General features: G+C 44.3%; 1 protein-coding gene across 2 annotated transcripts in view; it reads left to right on the top strand.

The window, feature by feature from the left end:
• The window catches only part of NDRG3 (NDRG family member 3), a 92,694-nt gene extending 70,134 nt beyond the window's left edge, over nucleotides 1-22,560 (top strand). For both annotated transcript variants that reach the window (XM_045362937.3, XM_045362936.3), the window contains 8 exons: nucleotides 1,378-1,434; nucleotides 7,025-7,128; nucleotides 8,105-8,170; nucleotides 8,293-8,344; nucleotides 13,303-13,350; nucleotides 17,754-17,789; nucleotides 17,878-17,929; nucleotides 20,607-22,560. In XM_045362937.3, the coding sequence (XP_045218872.1) occupies nucleotides 1,378-1,434; nucleotides 7,025-7,128; nucleotides 8,105-8,170; nucleotides 8,293-8,344; nucleotides 13,303-13,350; nucleotides 17,754-17,789; nucleotides 17,878-17,929; nucleotides 20,607-20,788 (597 nt within the window). In that variant the 3' untranslated portion in view covers nucleotides 20,789-22,560. The remainder of the gene's footprint in view (nucleotides 1-1,377; nucleotides 1,435-7,024; nucleotides 7,129-8,104; nucleotides 8,171-8,292; nucleotides 8,345-13,302; nucleotides 13,351-17,753; nucleotides 17,790-17,877; nucleotides 17,930-20,606) is intronic.
• The last annotated feature ends 950 nt before the right edge of the window (nucleotides 22,561-23,510 follow it).

Raw genomic sequence — 23,510 nt, 5'->3', positions numbered from 1 at the left:
GACTTCTTTCTGGGACTATATGATCCTACTCCAGGCATAGCCATGTCTGTCTCCCTCAGCGCCTCTTCTCCATGCCTACCCCCAATTCAGTACTTCACCCCTGATCAGCAGTACGAGTTCAGCATAAAACCAAGGAAGAAGGCTTAACAGGAATCAGCAACATAATTTGAGTTGGAAATTTTTCTGAAAATAGACTACAGTATGTGGATTTACACAGATTGCTGCATTTATTAGACTGTGAGATGCATCATTTTGAAATGGGAAAAATTAGGAGAAAAATGTTTAAAACTCAAGAACATTCTGTAAACAACTCATTTCCTCCTACTTCCTGAAATGAAGATAGCAAAAACGGGAAGAAAGAGAAAAAAATTGTTTTTGTCTCTTGGAAGTCATGGGAGTGATTGTTAGTCCTTATCAACCATAAGTCCAGTGTGAATACGGAAATACAGACAGGAATAAAATATCAAACAGCCATGAGGTCTAGGTCTTAGGGTTTCAAAGAAGGAATGTTCAGTGTCTCTTCCAGTCCCCTGTTTCACAGCAGGCTTTATTATCACCCTGGAAAGGAGACAGTTTTTTCTGATTTGTTTCTCATCTCTGTGTTTCTTTGAAACCATGAAAATGTATAACAATGAATTGTGGGGTTTTTCTCTTTTTTTTGAGATGGAGTCTCACTCTGTTGCCCAGGCTGGAGTGCAGTGGCACAATCTCGGCTCACTGCAAGCTCCGCCTCCCGGGTTCACGCCGTTCTCCTGCTTCAGCCTCCAAAGTAGCTGGAACTACAGGCACCTGCCACCATGCCCAGCTAACTTTTTTGTATTTTTAGTAGAGATGGGGTTTCACCATGTTAGCCAGGATGGTCTCGATCTCCTGACCATGGTCTGCCCATCTTAGCCTCCCAAAGTGCTGGGATTACAGGTGTGAGCCACCGTGCCCAGCCAAGGGTTTTTCATTTGTTTTTTTTTTTTTGTTTTTTTTGTTTTTTTTTTTCTTGAGACAGAGTCTCGCTCTGTCCCCCAGGCTGGAGTGCAGTGGCACGATCTCGGCTCACTGCAAGCTCCGTCTCCTGGGTTCAGGCCATTCTCCTGCCTCAGCCTCCCGAGTAGCTGGGACTATAGGCGCCCGCCACCGCACCCGGCTAATTTTTTGTATTTTTTTAGTAGAGACGGGGTTTCACCGTGGTCTCGATCTCCTGACCTTGTGATCCGCCCGCCTCGGCCTCCCAAAGTGCTGGGATTACAGGCGTGAGCCACTGCGCCCGGCCCATTTGTTTTTTAAGAGATAACATACATAATAAAGTGCATTCATTTTAATTGGGTAGCTTGATAAATTTTTGCATATGCTTACGTTCTTAACACAGAGTTTTTATCTTTTCAGCTCTCTGGCCTGACAACCAATGTTGTGGACATTATTTTGGCTCATCACTTTGGGCCGGTAAGTACCTGTTCCACCCAGAAGAGCTGTGTTTATTGGTTTGCATGCAAATTCTTATTTTACCTCAGGAAAGAAGGGTTACCTTAGAATTCACCTGACCCTAGTAAATAACAGTTCCGATGTAGTCTGAAAGGCATGTGGCCCTGCAAAGGTGAATCTTTAACTCATTGCCACATGACTGTTGACATGTGGAGCTATGAGAGAAGATAGCATCTCCTGCTACCTGTTCCTGTAAGTAGCATGCCATCTGTTAATGTTTGACATCACGTGCCTCCCCAGACATCTTTAGAGCCATTAGGAGGTCTGGGAAAGGCTTCACAAAAATAGAAATTTCAGGGGGGAAAACTGTGAAATAATAGTGCTGAAAGAAGCTTAGAGATTATCTTGTTCAAGCCCCGTGTTTTTCAACTGGTGAGGAAACCGAAGTCTTCACAGAAAGTGGCAGTTATCGTGTACATAATTGCTGGGTAGGGGAGGGAGCTTAACTGGTAGGTGAGGGGGACCCTTCAAAGGGAAAAGTGAGTTGGGTGACTGACAAAGGAGTGATGGAGTAAATGAGCAGTGAGGTCAGAGAGCTGTGAGGTGTCTGGAATGAGGAGACGAGCATGGGTGCTCAATTGTAATCTGCTTAATTTAAAATACTATCTGAAGGAAAATGGCAGATGGGAAGAAAACTGCTAGTTTTTTTCCTTTCTGAGTACTGATTATTTATAAGTACTTTAGATGTGCAAACCAAGTTGCTTTTTACATGGTTCTATTAGTCTGATTTTAAGATAGGGAAACCAAAGACCAGAGAGGCCACATAACTTGCCACCACTGTCCAGATGGTAAGTGTGGAGCTGACATTTGAATCCAGGTCAGGCTAAGTCCGAAGTCCATAGTCTTTTATTTCATCATATTTTTATCAAAGTTAGAAATTCACATATATTTTAGAGTAGAGAAGTTCTACAGGGCTTATTACAAAGAATCTGTCACCTACCCCATATTCTGCTTTTTAGTGGCAACCACTTTAATTCTTCCAGCTGACTCCTTTGGGCTTTGCCTCCATCTTGCCCTCTCTTTAATTGAGGTAATTCTTATACATAGTGTAATGCACACATCCTAAGTGCATCTCAGTGACCATTTACTGATGTATAGTTTCTTGTAACTACCACCCAGAACACAAATAAAACATTTTCATCACCCCACAAAGGTTTACTCATTATCCTTTCCCACTCAATAATTCCCCACCCCAAACAACGTTTTCACTCTTCTGTTACCTCCATAGATTAATTTTGACTGTTCTTAAACTTCATATAAATGGAATAACAGAGTGTTTACTTCTCTGAGTCTAGCTTCTTTTGCTCAACATACTATCTTGAGATTCATCCATGTCATTCCATGTGTCAGTAGTTCATTCTTTTTTATTACTGTGTAGCAGCAGTTCATTGTATTAATATACTACAAATTAGGGGTCGGGCGCAGTGGCTCCACATCTGTAATCCAGCACTTTGGGAGGCCGAGGTGGGCAGATCACTTGAGGTCAGGTGTTTGAGACCAGCCTGGCCAACATGGTGAAACTCTGTCTCTACTAAAAATACAAAAATTAGCAGGGCGTGGTGGCATATGCCTATAGTGCCAGCTACCTGGGAGGCTGAGGCAGGTGCCCCATAGTGGGACCCTGTCTTTATAAAAATTCAAAAATTGGCTGGGTGCCATGGCTCACACCTCTAATCCCAGCATTTTGGGAGGCCAAGGCAGGTGGATCACCTGAGGTCAGGAGTTTGAGTTCAGCCTGACCAACATGGAGAAATCCTGCCTCTACTAAAAATACAAAATTAGGCTGGGCACGGTGGTTCACACCTGTAATCCCAGCACTTTGGGAGGCCCAGGCAGGTGGATCACAAGGTCAGGAGTTCAAGACCAGCCTGGCCAACATGGTGAAACCCTACCTCTACTAAAAATACAAAAAAATTAGCCAGGTGTGGTGGCACACGCCTGTAGTACCAGCTACTCGGAAGGCTGAGGCAGGAGAATTGCTTGAACCCAGGAGGCAGAGGTTGCAGTGAGCCGAGATTGCACCACTATACCCCAGCTCTGGGCGACAGAGCAAGACTCCATCTCGGGAAAAACAAACAAACAAACAAAAAATTAGCCCAGTGTGGTGGTACATGCCTGTAATCCCAGCTACTCAGGAGGCTGAGGCAGGAGAATTGCTTGAACCCAGGAGGCAAAGGTTGCATTGAGCCAAGATCGTGCCATTGCACTCCAGCATGGGCAACAAGAGCAAAACTCTGTCTCAAAAAAAAAATTTTTTTCAAAAATCAGCCGGGCTTAGTAGCACATGCCTGTGGTCCCAGCTACTTGGGAGGCTGTGATGGGAGGATCACTTGAGCCCAGAGTTCGAGACCGGCCTGGGCAACATAGCAAAAAGAAATGCTACTTCATATAGGCCTCTGAGGGGAAAGCTAAGGCCAGTATTTAATAATTTCCAGGCCGGGTGTGGTGGCTCAAGCCTGTAATCCCAGCACTTTGGGAGGCCGAGACGGGCGGATCACGAGGTCAGGAGATCGAGACCATCCTGGCTAACGCGGTGAAACCCCGTCTCTACTAAAAACTACAAAAAACTAGCCGGGCGAGGTGGCGGCGCCTGTAGTCCCAGCTACTCGGGAGGCTGAGGCAGGAGAATGGCGTAAACCCGGGAGGCGGAGCTTGCAGTGAGCTGAGATCCGGCCACTGCACTCCAGCCTAGGCGACAGAGCGAGACTCCGTCTCAAAAAATAATAATAATAATAATTTCCAAAAAGCAAGAACATCCTCACTATATATAGAGAGTTTTATATATAGAGAGAGAGAAAGAGAGAGAGAAATATATATATAATATATTTTTTTAATTTAAAACATATATATAAATTAAACATATATATGTTTAATTTAAAACATATGAGGTCACAGTGGATTTTCATAAGTCTTATTTTCGTAAGACTGAAGAGTTCATTAAAATTTAAGCATCCAGGCTGGTCTGAAGGTAGGGAATTATCTGAATTGATTGTTCACAGTTAGTTACAGATTGAATTCCCTGTTCTACTCTTTCCCCTTTCTCACTACTACTCTTGACCAGTCAAAAAGATAATAAAAATTAAAAATAAATTTTATTTTATTTTATTTTATTTATTTTTTTTGAGACGGAGTCATGCTCTGTCGCCCGGGCTGGAATGCAGTGGCCGGATCTCAGCTCACTGCACGCTCCGCCTCCCAGGTTTACGCAGTTCTCCTGCCTCAGCCTCCCGTGTAGCTGGGACTACAGGTGCCCGCCACCTCGCCCAGCTAGTTTTTTGTATTTTTTAGTAGAGACGGGGTTTCACCGTGTTAGCCAGAATGGTCTCGATCTCCTGACCTCGTGATCCACCCGTCTTGGCCTCCCAAAGTGCTGGGATTACAGGCTTGAGCCACTGCGCCCGGCCTAAAAATAAATTTTAAAACATGTAAGCAAGTTAATGCTTGTATTACTTTGAAATGGAAACAAACATGGTTTTTAAACATGAATAATGTTCAATTCACCAATAAGAGAAATAAATTAAAAATACGTTTGTACTAGCAAGGATGTGGGAAGACAGGTAGTGTAAATAAATGAGATAGCTCTATATATCCGGATAAGGAATGATCTTTACCATACTTTACAAGGGAAAGCAAGTGTAGAACAATGTCTAGAGGACTATAATTTGTGTTTTTAAAAACATGGGAGTCTGTTTGTTTGTTTGTTGAGACAGGGTCTTGCTCTGTTGTCCGGGCTGGAGTGCAGTGGTGCCATCTTAGTTTGCTACAGCCTCGACCTCCTAGGCTCAAGCCATCCTTCTCCTTCAGCCTCCTGAGTAGCTAGTATTACAGGCATGTACCACCACACTAAGCTAGTTTTAAAATTTTTTGTAGAGATGGGGGTCTCGCTACGTTAACCCACGCTGGTCTCAAACTCCTGGCCTCAAGAGATCCTCCTGCCTCAGCCTCCTAAAGTGCTGGGATTACAGGCATGAGCCACCACACCTGGCCTATCATTTGGTATTAACTTTTCTTATAATATCTTTAGAATGAGACTGGGGCTCTCACAAAGTTTTCTAGTAGTGATTCACGTACCCTTCAGTTTCAGGTAGACTCTTGTCAGTTTCCCACTGTATTCTGGGTTCATTTCATCCACATGGTTGTGAAAATGTGAAGAAAGTTTTTCCATATCTCTATTTCTCTAACAAGGCTTGGTCACCGGTGAACTTTACACATTGCCCTGGATTAACAGATTTCTTAATTATCCCTGATATTATTTCTTTCCTCCAATGCAAGAATTTTCCTTTCTGCTTAAAACTGCTTAATGATGTATGTGTGTATGCACACACGTATTTACATGTATGCTTATGTACTCAAGAATCTGGCAACTAGCTCTGATGACATCTGAGAAGGCCAGCAACAGAGTGACCATTAAACAGTGGGTGGTGGAGAGGGAGACTTTTCACTGTATAGACCATTTTGTTTCTCTCGTATTTTATACCTTCAAAAGTATTGGTAATAAGATTAAAATAAATGAGCCAGGCACAGTTGAGTGTGCCTGTTGTCTCAGCTCCCCAGGAGGCTGAAGCAGGAGGATCGCTTGAGCCCAGGAGTTCCAAGCTGCAGTACCTTATGATAGTGCCTGTGAATCGCCACTGCACTCCAGCCTGAGCAGCATAGTGAGTCCCCATCTCTGAAATAAAATTTAAAAGATTAAAATAAATAATGAATTACTAAATCAATAAAGTGTCATAAATGCAATGGAATATATAATTATACAGTGTATAATATTAAATGGTGGTACATATAGATAGGTAATATGCTGATTATATCATTGAAGATATAGATAAGTTAATTGCACAGATTTATGGTTATTAGAAGAAATGCAGCCAGGTGCAGCAGATCACTTGAGGTGAAGAGTTCAAGACCAGTGTGGCCAACATGGTGAGACCCTGTCTCTACTAAAAATACAAAAAAATTAGCTGAGCATGGTGGTGCATGACCCTCATCCCAGCTACTCAGGAGGCTGAGGCAGGAGAATCGCTTGAACCCGGGAAGCGGAGGTTGCAGTGAGCTGAGACTGCACCATTGCTCAGCCTGGGTAACTGAGCAAGACTCTGTCTCATAAAAAAAGAAAAGAAATGTTACGCTCCATTTGTTTTACACTTTGTGGTTTATATGTTTCTATAACTTTTCTTACTTAATCTTTAAAACAGCCTTGTCAGATAGCTGGTTATTGTCTTCATTTTATAGTATCTCCGTTTTTGTGAAGAATGGCAGAACATTAAAAAAACACACAAAGAAATCAGGGTTCAGAGTGATGAGGTGACCTAAGTTCCACAACTAGTACTTGAATCCTTTGCTGCCCTCATCTGACACAGAATATGGCACTGAACCAGTCTGATGCAAATCATCAGCCATTCAGCCTACGAGCACATCAGTAGTCCCCAGGCTCTGCCCCAGTTCCCATCATGAGCTGCACGATTTGACTCGTGGTAATGAAAATGCAAACCAAACAAGATGGACTTATTCTGGAGCTCAAAAGCTTGCCCGTGTCTTCTTTAAATTGTTCTAGGAAGAGTTACAGGCCAACCTGGACCTGATCCAAACCTACAGAATGCATATTGCCCAAGACATCAACCAAGACAACCTGCAGCTCTTCTTGAATTCCTACAATGGGTATAGTTTTTTCCCATTTCTTCACTTAAATGTAAACAGCTCTAAAAAGAGGAGGGTGGGAGAAGGAGAGAGGACTGTATCTAATGTTGGGACGAGCTTCTCTGAGGTGAAAATGTGAGCCCTTTCTGGCTTTCTAGAAACATGGACAAAGATTGAGGAAATGGATCAGCTGTAACTTAACCAAAGTTATACAGCCAGTAAGGAGTGAAGCCAGATTTTGAACCTTGTCTCTCTAGCTCTTTCCTCTGTATAACAGAGCCTCCCTATTTTTAGTTGAAATCAGAAAGATTAAGCCCTGTGCTAAACTCAGTTACAAGGAAAACACCCTCCCTCCTCCTCAAAATGTAAGTCATTCTCTTAAGGAATTTATTGCTGTAAAGTAAACACTTAGGGCCGGGCGCGGTGGCTCACGCCTATAATCCCAGCACTTTGGGAGGCCGAGGCAGGCGGATCTCAAGGTCAGGAGTTCAAGACCAGCCCGGCCAACATAGTGAAACCCCATCTCTACAAAAATACAAAAATTAGCCAGGCATAGTGGTGGGCGCCTGTAGTCTCACCTACTTGGGAGGCTGAGGCAGGAGAGTCACTTGAACCTGGGAGGCGGAGATTGCAGTGAGCTGAGATCGCACCACTGCACTCCAGCCTGGGTGACAGACTGAGACTCCGTCTCAAAAAAATTAATTAATTAAACACTTAGGACTTGAGAGTTTCAGTGGTGTTACTGTTGAGTGTTGAGGCTGTCTCCTTGTAACATCCCAAAGAGTCCTTCAGGGTTAAGCCAGGAGCCTCCTTCCTGCTCCGTACCAGATGCCACTGAAGTGGCGACTCAAGAACCAAGTCACAGGCCTCTTCCCTTCTCAGGTGTGAAGAAAAGATAGTTTCACCTTCCTTGATAAATTTTGGTGTTTATGACCAGAAAACCTGAGTTGCTATGACTTTACCCAAAAAGGGCATTGCTTCTGCTTTGTTTTTCTAGACGCAGAGACCTGGAGATTGAAAGACCCATACTGGGCCAAAATGATAACAAATCAAAAACATTAAAGTAAGTTCTTCAGTTTCCTCAGCTGACTTGCCAAATATCTTTGCCTTTCATAGACTAATTTGGTGTTCAGTGGAATTTATGTGTCTATTTGCTGAGTGACACCTCTTACTTTGCCTACCTAGGTGTTCTACTTTACTGGTGGTAGGGGACAATTCGCCTGCAGTTGAGGCTGTGGTAAGTATGTCCTCATGCTGTGAAGATGAATGAGATCAAAATGTAATAAGATGTATAGGCCGGGTGCAGTGGCTCAGGCCTGTATTCCCAACACTTTGGGAGGCTGAGGCAGGAAGATCACTTGAGCCCAAGAGTTTGAGATTAGCCTGGGCAACACAGTGGGACCCTAACTCTACAATTTTTTTAAAAGAATTAGCTGGCGTGGCCGGGCGCAGTGGCTCACGCCTCTAATCCCAGCACTTTGGGAGGCCAAGGTGGGCGGATCATGAGGTCAGGAGATCGAGACCATCCTGGTTAACACGGTGAAACCCCATCTCTACTAAAAATACAAAAAATTAGCCGGGCATGGTGGCGGGCACCTATAGTCCCAGCTACTCGGGAGGCTAAGGCAGGAGAATGGTGTGAACCCAGGAGGCAGAGCTTGCAGTGAGCCAAGATCGTGCCACTGCACTCCAGCCTGGGCAACAGAGCGAGACTCCATCTCAAAAAATAAAATAAAAAAAAAAATTAGCTGGCATGGTGACAGCCTGTAGTCCCAGCTACTCTGGAGGCTGAGGTAGGAGGTTTGCTTGAGCTCAGGAGGTCAAGGCTGCAGTGAGCCATGATTGCGCCACTGCACTCCAGCCTGGGTGACAGAGTGAGACCCTGTCTCAAAAAAAAAAGGTATGGGCCGGGCGCGGTGGCTCAAGCCTGTAATCCCTGCACTTTGGGAGGCCGAGGCGGGCGGATCACGAGGTCAGGAGATCGAGACCATCCTGGCTAACACGGTGAAACCCCGTCTCTACTAAAAAATACAAAAAACTAGCCGGGCGCGGTGGCGGGCGCCTGTAGTCCCGGATACTCGGGAGGCTGAGGCAGGAGAATGGCGTGAACCCGGGAGGTGGAGCTTGCAGTGAGCTGAGATCCGGCCACTGCACTCCAGCCTGGGAGACAGAGCGAGACTCCGTCTCAAAAAAAAAAAAAAAGTATGTAGCACACTGCTGACACATTAGAAACAGTCAGTAAATACTAGTTTTTGTTCTTTCTGATTGCACATATCAGGGTTTGCTCTTTGTCATACATTTTGGAAAATTAATTCATCATTAGATTTCATTAGATGGGGTCAGTTTTTTTCTTGATTGCTTTGTGTTGTGTAGTTCACTTTGTGGCAAGTAGTACAACTAAACACCGTTTACTTATTGTCAGATTTCTGACAGCCTCAGCCTTTAATCTGGAATAGATTACCACCATAAATCCAGCAGGCTGGAAGGCCACCTCTGCCTCCTTCTGAAGGACATAGCACATGGATAAAAATGATATATGCTCATTGTAGAAAATATGAAAAAAATTTAAAAATAGAAGGATGAGGGGAAAATCATGATCCTATTACCTAAAGACAGAGTATTATTTTTTGCCTTACGTAGACCTGATTATATTAAATATACAAGATTTGGGGGCCTGACTTAATACTATTGATAGCATTTTTCCATTACAGAATCAGTATGTCTGTAGGTTTACCATTATTTAACTTTGTTCTCATGTTGATTAATTCCGATTTTGCACTATTAATGTTACTGTTGGCCAGGTGCGGTGGCTCACGCCTATAGTCCCAGCACTTTGGGAGGCCGAGGTGGGTGGATCACCTTAGGTCAGGAGTTCAAGACCAGCCTGGGCAACATGGTGAAACCCCGTCTCTACTAAAAATACAAAAAATTAGCTGGGTGTGGTGGCATGCCCCTGTATTCCCAGCTACTTGGGAGGCTGAGACAGGAGAATCGCTCAAACCTGGGAGTCAGAGGCTGCAGTGAGCCAAGATCGCACCACTGCACTCCAGCCTGGGTGAGACAGAGAGACACTCTGTCTCAAAAAAATAAATAAAAATAAAAATAATGATACTGTTGGACATCCTTAGAAAATCTTTGAATCTTTTATTATTTCATTGGGATGGATTTCCAGAAGTGGGATTAATGTGTCCAAAATTATAAATCTTTACAAAGTCTTTCATACATTTTGCCAGGTTCCTTTCCAGAAAGAATATACCAGTATATTGCCACCAGCACTGTATAAGCATGCCTGTTTCACTGCACACTGTCTAGCATCGAATCTTTTTTTTATTAGTAGTTAATTCGATAGGTTAAAAATAGTATCTCACTGTTTTAATTTGCATTTATTTGATTACAAATGAAGTTGATAGTTTTTCATATGTCTTATTATGTGTTTCCTACAGCATATATAACTTAACTAAATATCTTTGTGAAATTACTTGATTTCTTTGCCCTAAATAGAGCAAAACATTATGGAGTAAAGCTTTTTGGAAAGGAAGTCTAACAAATAATCAGAGGTGTAGACATAGTTGAGAAGGTTTGTAGAGTGGGGAAATGTTTGTAGGGTGAGAACATGCAGATGTGAAAGGATACATTTGCATCTCCCTGAACTGTCCTGTAAAACACTCCGTGTCTGGTGTGAAATACATGGCATGACTTCCCATAGAGGCCAATAATGCTCAGTTCCCCTTCCTCAAAAAACATTCCCCAGAGGTAAAAAGGTTATAGAGGTGACCCCAATTTATCAAGAAGGAACTTTATAAAGGTCACTGTTTGCTGGCTAAAAAGGTGGAGATACATGCTTCTAAACTATCAAAAACATTTTAAAATGAACATATATACTTAATACAGGAAAATATTTTTAGAAAATATCCTTAATCAGAATTTCCTTATAATGCTAAATATTTCTGTTCATCTTGTATCTAGTTATTTGCCTTTTTAAAATTGTGTGGACTTAAAGCAACCTCTGCAGTTATTTTTCAAGACTGTATTAATTTGGCCATATAGATAAGGGCTCTTCCTCTTTCTGATTTCCACACCTTCAGTGTTTATGAGAATTCTGCAGCCCTGTCTATACCACAAGTAGATGCTCTTTCATACGCAGTCAAACCTAGTTCCTCTGCCAGAGCATTTTATCCCACAAGTGTGTAGGGATTAAGAGGAATATCCATGCATTGAAGAGCAAAAAGAAACTCTACAAATTCTAGTCATTGTCAGTAACTATTCTTGCTTACTTATTCATTCAACATCATATTTTGAGCATTTCCTATTTACTCTGCTATGAAGAACATGAAAATGAGTAAGACTGAGTGCATTCAGGCAGCCGGGGAGAGAGTAGATGTCAAAAAACAGTGGTTGTGGCTCATGCCTGTAATCCCAGCACTTTGGGAGGCCGAGATGGGCAGATCACCTTAGGTCAGGAGTTCAAGACCAGCCTGGCCAACATGGCAAAACCCTGTCTCTACTAAAAATACAAAAACGAGCTGGGCGTGATGGCACACACCTGTAATCCCAGCTCCTTGGTGGGAGAATTGCTTGAACCCAGGAGGCGGAGGTTTCAGGGAGCTGAGATCGTGCCACTGCACCCCAGCCTGGGTGAGAGAACAAGACTCCATCTCAAAGAAAACAAAACAAAACAACAACAACAACAACAAAAACCCACAGTGATTGTGGTTGGTCTACTAGGTATCAAGACTTCTTATATAATGTAGAAATTGCAAAGTAGTGAACCAAGGAAAGCATGATTGATTATATTAAATCCAGATTTGAGAGTTCATTCTTCCAGAAAATATTTATAGTCTATCTACCATATTCTAAGCACTGTACCTAGCAGTTAGGGATCCAGTTTTTAAATTCTACGTTTTAGAGTTAATGCACATTCTGTAGTGAACGGGTACATTCGTTTGTCACTGTCTGCATTGTCCTTTGTATAGAGCAAATCAAAACTCCGATTTGGTGATCCTGACTTTTATATTTTCCCTGATTTTAGAAGAGTTTTGTATACCCCCCACCCGCAATCCCCAGAGTAAAAGTTCATCTGGATTACTGGGTCTTGCTTAGGTAATTTTAACCACTGCTTGCTGCTACTGCAGTCTATCATGTAGGCCACTGCTCTCCTAAAACAACTCAAATCCTGTCACTTCAGACACCTTCTGTGGCATCCTGCCTTCCACAGTCAGCTCCAGCCTGTGCCCCAGCCTCACCTTCAGTCTACCTCACCTCACACTTGCCTCGGTAGCTGTTCTGTTCCCACCCCTGGGGCTTTGCTTATGCTTTCGCCTTAATTCTGGAAGCCCTCAAGCACTCACCCTTTATCTACCTGTAGAAATCCCACTTCTTTCTGTGTTCACTCAGCTCAGTTGCGAAGCATTTGCAGTGGTTTCATTTTGCTTTGTATTACATATTTCACCCTGCTGGATCCAGATTCTAAGCACAGGTTTTACATGTATTTTCTTAGCAAACATATAAACGGAGAGATCCAGTTGATCAAAATAGCTGTAAAACAATGCGGAACCGAGATATTGTCTCCCCAGAACATTTTCTTTGAGATCTCTGCCTTCATGAACACAAGGGTGCAGGATATCAGACATGTGAATGCACAGGGCCACGATTCTTAATTAAATGACTCCATGAGAGAAAAATGAGAAGAGTTCAACTTTGGACTGGATAGCCAAAGACCTTGAGATGGAAAAGAGTGAGGATATAAAGAATGGCAAACCCACTAAGGAAAGAGGTGAAAAGTGAGGCAAGGGAGGTGCCCAGGGCTTAGCCATTAGAACCAGTTGTGCTCAGAAGCCATTAAAGAGATTCCAGCAGGAGAGGACCCACGGTCCAGTCCATTTTTCAAAGAAGTAAGGTAACCTACTTTCATGTTATATTGCTAGTCAGTAGGAAGACTTAGATTCAGCTTATAGTTTTTTAAAGACACATAACTGATTCAGAAAATTAGATAAGTTAAATTTTTAGATCTGCTCAGAAATATCAAAGTATATCATATAAATATATCTCCCATTATGTATTTTGGTAATCTCTTTGGCTGGTTCAGCCTTCTGCAAACTGAGCTGTTGATCTTGCAAGATCATTCTCATGCCGAGCTATTTCATTTTTTTTCCTAGCAACTCATAAAATTATTTTCTCCTTTTTTTAAAATTTTAGGTCGAATGCAATTCCCGCCTGAACCCTGTAAATACAACTTTGCTAAAGGTAATGTGTCTTCTTTCCTCACTTCCAACCCTTATATATGCTTCAGATTAATCATTGGAATAATTGCCCAGAAAGAAGCAAAGCTTCCCTCTCTTTGGTTATCTCATTCTCTTCTTTTTTTTTTTTTGAGACAGACTCCTGCTCTGTCACCCAGGCTGAAGTGCAGTGGCTCGATCTCGGCTCACTGCAACCTCCACCTCCCGGGTTCAAGCGATTCTCCTGCATCAGCCTCCTGAGTAGCTGGGAATACAGGCGCCCACCACCACCCCCAGCTAATTTTTCGTATTTTCAGTAGAGACGAGGTTTCACCATGTTAGCCAGGATGGTCTCAGTCTCCTGACCTTGTGATCCATCCACCTTGGCCTCCCAAAGTGCTGGGATTACAGGTGTGAGCCACCACGCCCAGCCTTCATTCTCTTTTTGAAATTATGCTTTTGGCCAGGTGCAGTGGCTCATACCTGTAATCTCAGCACTTTGGGAGGCTGAGGCAGGTGGATCATGAGGTCAGGAGTTTGAGACCAGCCTAGCCAATATGGTGAAACCCCGTCTCTACTAAAAATACAAAAATTAACTGGGCATGGTGGCACACACCTGTAGTCCCAGCTACCTGGGAGGCTGAGGCAGGAGAATCGCTTGAACCCGGGAGGCAGAGGTTGCAGTGAGCCGAGATCACACCACTGCACTCTAGCCTGGGCGACAGAGCGAGACTCCATCTCAAAAATAAATAAACAAATAAAATAAAATAAAGCTTTTTTTCCTGAATATGTTCTCATTGTAAAACATTGCAAAAAAGAGGAAAGGATATGGAATAAAATAAATTTAAATTATTCGTAATCCTACCACCCAAACCTCTGGTAAAATATTGCTGTCTTTTTCCTATACATTTTTACGTCATTAAAATTAAAGAGGGGCTGGGCACGGTGGCTCATGCCTATAATCCCAACACTTTGGGATGCTGAGGTGGGCGGATCGCTTGAGTCCAGGAGTTTGAGACCAGCCTGGGTGACAGAGTGATACCCTGTCAGAGAGTATTTACAACCCTGTATGTTTTCCTCAACTTTATGACATAGCCTTTCCCATGTAACTAAAAACTGGCTGGGCGCAGTGGCTCACACCTATAATCCCAGCGCTTTGGAAGGCAGAGGTGGGAGGCCAGGAGTTTGAGAGCAGTCTGGGCAACATAGTGAGACTCTGTCTCTACAAAAACAGTAAGAAAATTAGCTGGGCTTGGTGGTGCGCATCTGTGGCCCCAGCTACTCAGGAAGCTGAGGCACGAGGATTCCTTGAGCCCAGGAATTCGAGGATTTGTGCTCCTGACGCTGCGCTCCAGCCTAGGTGACAGAGTGAAACCCTGTTTCAAAAAAAAAAAAAAAAAGGCCGGGTGTGGTGGCTCAAGCCTGTAATCCCAGCACTTTGGGAGGCCAAGAGGGGCGGATCACGAGGTCAGGAGATCAAGACCATCCTGGCTAACACGGTGAAACACCATCTCTACTAAAAAATACAAAAAAAACTAGCAAGGCGAGGTGGCAGGCACCTGTGGTCCCAGCTACTCCGGAAGCTGAGGCAGGAGAATGGCGTAAACCTGGGAGGCGGAGCTTGCAGTGAGCTGAGATCTGGCCACTGCACTCCAGCCTGGGCAACACAGCGAGACTCCGTCTCAAAAAAAAAAAAAAAACAAAACTTTGTCAACATTTATTTAATGTTGTGAGAATTAACATAATGGATGTAAATTCTTTATATGCAAAGCCCTGCTGCTGTATTGGTAAGGAAGCTTTCAGTAACAATTCTCATGATGAGAGTGTATGCATTTTCTTTCTCTTAGGACAAATACAGACCAACTCTTATGCTAAATATCTAGAGATAGTATCAAGTGTCTCCCACTTTTGAGTATATAGGAGGCAAGAATTTCTACCTGTTATTGTTTCAACCTAGCTTTTCCTAGAGCCTCTACTAAAGTGTTTAGGTAGCTGACCTTCTAGTTTGTACTTGGACTACTGTAGATTTCAGTGCTGATCATATGTTGCTTACTGCTACATTTTCAGTCTGAAAGACCTCTGCCATCTTCCTTTTCTCTTTGAAGTGTGTTTGAAAGGGAAGTGCTGTTACCAGAAACAGCCTGTAGTTCCTAGAAATCTAATGTGAGGTTAATGCTCTGAGGTGACCACATTCAAAATGTTCTGCCCTCCAGGCAATTGATGGGCTGGTCTAAAAATTTGGGGGAGGGGCTGGGCATGGTGGCTCATGCCTGTAATCCCAACACTTTGGGAGGCTGAGGCCAGGTGTTCAAGACCAGCCTGCCCAACATGATGAAACCTCATCTCTACTAAAAATACAAAAATTAGTCAGGCATGATGCCGGGCGCCTGTAATCCCAGGTACTCTGGAGACTGAGGCAGGAGAATCACTTGAACCTGGGAGGCAGAGGTTGCAGTGAGCTGAGATTGTGCCATTGCACTCCAGCCTGGGCAACAAGAGTGAGACTTTATCTCAAAAAAAAAATTTTTTTTTTAAGTTTGTAGTTTCAAACTAGTTTCTCACTTCAGGTTTGAATCAATATTCAAACGCAGAAAACTAAACCCTACAATAACCATAGACATAGTTATTTTTGGGCAAAAATGCCCATCTATAACACCATAGAATAGAGTGGATAACTCCTATGGCAGATCGAACTGATTCTCAAACCATTTGATAGGTACCCATCTTGGAAATAGTTTCTTCCAGTATTCTCTCTGCATATGGGAACTGTTCTATATTCCAATCAGGTTTCAGCTCCTAAACTTCATGAAAATACAGCCTGTGCTGGTTTGGTTTTTTGTATATTTGTTAGATTAAATGTTTGTTTATAATCTTATGCTTAGAATTTTCAGCGGCCTCTCCCTTGTTAATCTCAAACTTCTATGTCTTCTGTGGCATTCTCCTCAGTTGTAGTCCCTCCTCATAATAAGTTTTGATGCCAGTGAATTGAAACCATGGGGTTCATGTTCCTTTTTGAAAAAAGCCAGTCAGCCTGAATAGGATATCATCTGAGCCCAGAGTGCATAACAGCTAGAAGAAAGAGCAGGCCTAGGGCCAGCATGCCCTAAAAATGCTTTACTGTGGATAGTAGATTCAAATCACCTGGGAGCTTATTAGAACTGTAAGTTCCTTTTTTTTTTTGGAGATGGACTCTCTGTTGCCCAGGTTGGAGTGCAGTGGCATGATTTTGGCTCACTGCAACCTCCGCCTCCTGAGTTCAAGCAATTCTTCTGTGTCAGCCTCTAGAGTAGCTGAGACTACAGGTGTGTGCCACCATGCCTGGCTAATTTTTTGTTTGTTTGTTTGTTTGTTTGAGACAGAGTCTCGCTCTGTCACCCAGGCTAGAGTGCAATGGCGCCCTCTCGGCTCACTGCAAGCTCCCCCTCCAGGGTTCATGCCATTCTCCTGCCTCAGCCTCCCGAGTAGCTGGGACCACAGGTGCCTGCCACCACACCCGGCTAATTTTTTGTATTTTTAGTAGAGACGGGGTTTCACTGTGTTAGCCAGGATGGTCTCGATCTCCTGACCTCGTGATCCACCCGCCTCGGCCTCCCAAAGTGCTGGGATTACAGGTATGAGCCACCGCGCCCAGCCAATTTTTGTGTTTTTAGTAGAGATGGAGTTTTACCATGTTGGCCAGTCTGGTCTGGAACTCCTGACCTTAGGTGATCCCCCCGCCTCGGCCTCCCAAAGTGCTGGGATTACAGATGTGAGCCACCGCGCCTGGCCAGAAATGCATGATCGTGAACCATACCCCAAACCTATCAAATCAGAATCTCTGGGACAGGAATCCAAGAATCTGAGTTTTAACAAGTCCTTCAAGTAATTCCAGCACACACTAACGAAGCCATATCCTAGAAATCCTTGCACGCATGAGAATAACCAGCTGTAAATGTTTATGAAGTGAAAAGCAGCATTACCAAACCCAGCTATTAGAGGAAAGTAACTGACTGAGCGAGCTGGCTGAATCAGTATCAGCTCTTGATGGCTGAGTGTCCTTACTCATGGAGGAAAGATAATGTAGAGTTGAAATGGGACTTGGAAAGCACGATGCACAGAGAAGTTAGGGTCACACTGTTCGAGGGCTCTGAAAGGAACATTCTTCAGGTGCTTTTCATGGTTGAGAATAGTGGTTAACTTCACTATCACCTCAACAGAAAATTCCCACCATGGGCCTGAAAGTCAGGGCTTCAGTCTTATTGAGGAATAAGTATGTAATAATGATATCAGATTTTCATCCAAGGTTATAAATGTTTGTATGTAGGTAAACTTGCAGTTAAACATTAAAACCTAGAATTCGATCTTGTTCTGTTTGAAAGGACTTGGGGTGTTCAGAGCAATTCTCTTAAGGGTAAGTCCCAGCTGACTTGCCTATTTTTCCTTTTCTAGATGGCAGACTGTGGGGGACTGCCCCAGGTAGTTCAGGTAAGGAAATTTTTTTTTTTTAAACACCCATTTAATTCTGCCTCTCTGTCTGTGCGAAGATTAATGCCCTCTTGTTTTATCCCCCCAGCCTGGGAAGCTCACCGAGGCCTTCAAGTACTTTTTGCAGGGAATGGGCTACAGTGAGTAGTATACAACTTTCTATCTAGCAACAATTTAGGATTATTGGGGTCCAGTTTCACATCTGGGAGCCCACAATTCCTGAGATATAACCTCTGTGGCAGCTAGCCTTAAGCAAGTAGAAACTGAAATGGTTATGGAACATTGATTTGTCCATATTTATGAGAAGCTAACACTCAGCACTTACTTTTTTCAGGCACTATATATTCTTTTGTTTTCTGTTTTTTTTTTTTTTTTTTTTTGAGACGGAGTGTCACTCTCGCCAGGCTGGAGTGCAGTGGTGTGATCTCGGCTCACTGCAGCCTCTGCCTCCTGGGTTCAAGCGATTCTCCTGCCTCAGCCTCCCAAGTAGCTGAGACTACAGGCACATGCCACCATGCCCAGCTAATTTTTGTAGTTTTAGGAGAGACAGAGTTTCACCATGTTGGCCAGGATGGTCTTGATCTCTTGACCTCGTGATCTGCCTGCCTCGGCTTCCCAAAGTGCTGGGATTACAGGCGTGAGCCACCACACCCAGCCTATATATTCTTAATCTAAGAGGTCATTCTGTTATTAGTGCCATTTTATAGAAGAAGAAACTGAGGCTCAGAGAGACTAAGCACATTGCCAAGGGTAAAAATTCAGCTGCAGGGCCATGATTCAAACCCTGGCAGTCTGACTCCAAAGCCCAATTTTGAACCCCTGCAGCTTAGGCTGTCCTAGTTGTGAATCTGAAATTATGATTTGCATTTAAACTCAGCTGGTTAATAACTCCTGACCAAGAGAAATGAAACGGAGACATAGGAGAAAAGGGCAGTATACTTGGGAAAGTCTCCTCCACTCCAGGAGATGAACTTGGAGAGTGTTTTAGAGCAAGTCCAAGGGTGTGTCCATACCATATGCCATTGTCTTGGTCTTTTGTGTTGTAAGACCCCTGAGCTTTCTCATGGTCACAGAATTATCTACACTTGCTCCTTTCTGGGAGTTTTAAGAAAAACTCTTTCACCCAGGTACAGAGCTCCTTACCCAGTAGGGTGATTTTTCTCCTGTCTTTGGTATTAGTGTGGATAATGGTCATTGGAGAGCTGCCTGGTCAGCTGCTCTGGGCAGCTGGGCCCTGGGTGCAGCCCTGTACCTGCCAGGCAGACCATGTATGTCTTGTCTTAAGTGGCTGTGTCATCCTTGCCTGTGAGCTGCTACCAACCGAGCCCACACCCACAGCCTTGTGGCTCACTGGGAGGAGCAGGAGCCCCTCTCCTATCCCATTTTTATCCTTTTCCTATGAAATAGCTGATCTTCCAGCCCACTTCTGATCCAAAGCAAGATGACTGTTTATAGGCGAGGGGAAAACAATTGCCTTTGTCTAGTTGGGGAAAGTAACATTTGAGATGTTATTGAAGTATCTGTCAGCCTCACCTCCTCTCTGGGAGCTTAAAATAAAACTTTATCCCTGGCTTAGAGTATTCTGTCATGTCTACCAGGCAGCTGAGGTTGCCACTTGGCACTCTCGGATCACTAACTTGCCTTTTCCTGTGTCCATCCTGCTTCCAGTCCCGTATGTGCAGCTCAGTCACCTGAGCACTGAGTCAGGTACCTTCCTCTGTGCTGGCCCCGCCCCGCCTTCCAGTCTCTCCTGGCTGCACTGGCTGCCTGCAGCATGTCCGCGGTCTTCCTGTGCAGTGAGAGCCCGATAGAACGTGGCTCAGTACGCCCCAAGAGGTTTAGCCTACAGGTCCAGCCCTGGTCTTCCAGGAGGAAGAAAGGATCTGGTTGTAAGGGGCAGGCCTCCTCTTGTCATCCTAAATCCAGGGTCATAGCAGCAGCTGAAACTTGATAGGCAGGGCACATCTTCCACTGCCACCTACTAATCCTTGAATTAACCTCCAGACATAGGAATCCAAGGACAGCCTTGGCTCTAAATAGGAGGGTCAGAGCCTGTGCCCAGAGAACTCTGCAGATGATAGCACCTTCTGACCCCAGCATTGAAATACAGCATTGAAATACAGTGGCTGCTGCCCAGGAGGATAGGCAGGGAGGCTATATGCCAGGTAAGGCCCAGTCCCAGCCAAGCTGGAAGGACCTTAGAGTCAAGCAGTGGCAGAACAGGAGTCTGAATTTAACACCTACCCCCAGAGCTCCTCCATCCCTGGCAACCTGTACCTCATCCCTGTGTCGAGGTCAGCTCCAAGCCAACCTGCCCTGCCCTTCACCTGCACCGTCCTACACATCTCCCTGGTAGCAAGGTAGCCTGTGGACACGGATGGTAGTCTCGTTGTATCGGGCTTGCACTGTGTTTGTGAAACACCTTCATACTTGTGTGTTTGTCTTTCTTTTCTTTTGGTTTAGTCTTGCATGCACTGTAGGTTTTGGTTACCTGTTTGGGTTCCCAAAGCCTCCATTCTGTCACTGTCTGAATGCTGTGGGCATAGCTAAGAGGCCATACTCTGGACTTAGGGTTTCCCCTTGTTCTGTGGTGACTACAATCAGCTGAGATTCCAACCAGATCTAAAGGATTAAAGTGGCCTCACATATCACCACTCACCTAGAGCAAATAATACCAAATGGGGATGGCTATATCTTGTCCTGGGTGTCATTGTAAATGAGTCGGAAAAGCTAAACATAAAGCCTTTGGTGAGACTCCTGGGTTAGCTGGGCTTAACTAGGGCTTCATCTTCTAGTCCCCTTGGTTCTCTGTTACAGTACCATCTGCCAGCATGACTCGGCTCGCCCGATCACGAACCCACTCAACCTCGAGTAGCCTCGGCTCTGGAGAAAGTCCCTTCAGCCGGTCTGTCACCAGCAATCAGTCAGATGGAACTCAAGAATCCTGTGAGTCCCCTGATGTCCTGGACAGACACCAGACCATGGAGGTGTCCTGCTAAGCAGATGCTCCTCCCCTGGACCATTGCAAGTCCATCCTTCTTCAAATGACCACTCCATAATATAACATTTCATCCATGTAAACTGGCCTCTACTATCTTTAACTCATGCATGGCCACTGAACCTCTCTCTAGTAGCCTGGATTTATCATTCTCTCTGCCTGCCCACCCCCTTTTTTGTATAGCCCAAGAACCACTTCCATGCCATACTGTAACATTCCAACATCTTTAGCTGATCAGATCTCTCCATATCCTCTCTTGCCAGCTTTTTCCCGTGCTCCCCCAACTATGTATCGGATAAGATTCTTTGATCCCAACTCTGTGTGTGTGCGAGCACGTGTCTCTGTGTGTGCATAGTTCTGTGGTTTTAGACACGCTTTCTTGTAGTGCTTCTGCAAAAAAACAAAAAAGGGACTTATTTTGCATTCTCAATGGTGTTTTTAAGGGAATTAGGCAGAATAGATTTCTAGGTTGGGTAGGCCACTGCGTTCTCTTTTGTTTGCAAATTGGTCAACAAAATTTGCAGAGTGATTTCAGGAGAGAGCAGCTCTGAGGAATGTGGAAAATGATAATTGGTATCTGGACCATTGATTGATTGTGAGCAATAGTAGAAGGGTGCCTATTACATAGAGAGACTCCTTCTGTCCAAATGAATTTCTGTATACTCTTCTATAAATAAAAGGGAGGAATATATTCTGCTGGAAGCCCATGAACCATCGGTGAGGTTCCGATACAACATAGAGTTTTTTCCAAGGAGTGAATGTGGCTTAATTACTGGACTCTCTTAGCACAGGAAGGTGGAAACAAAATGCCAGGCCTCTGCTCTGAAGAGCAAAACTGCTGTCGCTGCAGTATCTGATACTGGACATCCACATATCCACAAGAAGTGCCTCTTAGGTCTATGACGGAGAGTGTCTCCATTCCTCAGTTACCAGAGAGGGGAGAGGTATGGCCTAAAAAGCATGTAGATGGTGGAGAAATGGGTGGGGAGAGAGGAACAACCATTAACATAGTATCATGTTTAATAAGTATGGCCTTGATTTCAGTAGATGTAATGGAAGCCAAATTAAATTGATACAGAACCCATTTCTCAGAATCTTTTTTTTTTTTTTTTTTTTTTTTTTTTTTTTTTTTTTTTTGGAGACAGAGTCTCGTTCTGTCACCCAGGCTGGAGTGCAATGGCGCAAACTTGGCTCACCCTCTGCCCCCTGGGTTCAAGCGATTCTCCTGCCTCAGCCTCCCGAGTAGCTAGGACTACAGGCACCTGCCACCATGCCCAGCTAAGTTACGTATTTTTAGTAGAGATGGAATATCACCATGTTGGCCAGGCTGGTCTGGAACTCCTGACCTCAGGTGATCTGCCCGCCTCAGCCTCCCAAAGTGCTGGGATTATAGGCATGAGTCATTTTGCCCAGCCATCAGAAAGATTGTTAATCCTATGAACTCCCTTTTGTAGGAGAGAAAGGGCCACTCTGTAGGGGCAGCCCTGTCCAGGTAAAGTTGTTTTCAGCCTCCTGTCTACTGTTAAGTGAGGAAGTCACAGCAAGACAGAGTATTGCTGGAGGGTGAGAGAACTGTGGAGACCAACTGCCACATAGCAAGAGCCCAGCTCTTGGGAACGTTGAGATGTAAGCTCAGGGTTACACAGTTCCAAATCTTGGGAAGGGGCTTTTCAGACACACTGTTTGCTTTCTGCTGAGATAAGGAATGCATCACTCTGCCAGAGTATGACTTTTTACAGATTATTAAATAAAGCTGTATATGTCTCATTGTTACCTGATTGCTGGTGGTATTTCTTTCAAGCCATTCACTGGGGTTCAGGGTGGGACGAGTTGCTGTATGCTGGTTCTGTGTTGGCATTTTCACATGTGATTGCTTATCCACCAAGCGACACTGTCCATTTATAGGAGGAAATGAAGCCTGATGATAAATCATTCGCCCAAGGTCATACAGCCAGTAACTCCAGCCAGGATCAAATCCTAGGGAATTATGCAGAATTCTATCTGATGTGTCTATATTTCCCTGAAGCCAAAAATCGTGAGAAGCCTGACAGTATTGTTTGTGATGGAGAAGCTGAGGTCTTGAGAAGGTGGTCCACGTCACAGCTCTACCACCTGTGTGGGATTGCTGAGTCTCACTTCTCATTTAATAATCTGCAACCACTTGTCTGGGTTCCTCTAAGAGACCAGCCTGTGTTTCTCCAGAAATAGCTATATTTGTACCCATCAAGAATAATTTCAGACCGGGTGCGGCGGCTCACACCTGTAATCCCAGCACTCTGGGAGGCTGAGGTGGGCGGATCACCTGAGAACAGGAGTTAAAGACCAGCCAGGCCAACATGGTGAAGCCCTGTTTCTACTAAAAATACAAAAATTAGCCGGACATGGTGGTGCGTGCCTGTAATCCCAGCTACTTGGAAGGCTGAGGCAGGAGAATCACTTGAACCCAGGAGCTGGAGGTTGCCGTGAGCTAAGATCACACCACTGCACTCTAGCCTGGGCTACAGAGCGAGACTGTGTCTCAAAAAAAAAAAAAAAAGCCAGGTGTGGTGGCTCACACCTGTAATCCCAGCACTTTGGGAGGCCGAGGCGGGCGGATCACCAGAGTTCAGGAGTTCAAGACCAGCCTGACCAATATGATGAAACCCCATCTCTACTAAAAGTACAAAAAAAAAAAAAATTAGCGGAGCATGGTGGCATGTGCCTGTAATCCCATCTACTCGGGA

Source organism: Macaca fascicularis, chromosome 10 (genome assembly GCF_037993035.2).
Source record: "Macaca fascicularis isolate 582-1 chromosome 10, T2T-MFA8v1.1".
NCBI lineage: Eukaryota > Metazoa > Chordata > Mammalia > Primates > Cercopithecidae > Macaca > Macaca fascicularis.
This window is presented reverse-complemented; position numbering and strand designations above follow the sequence as displayed.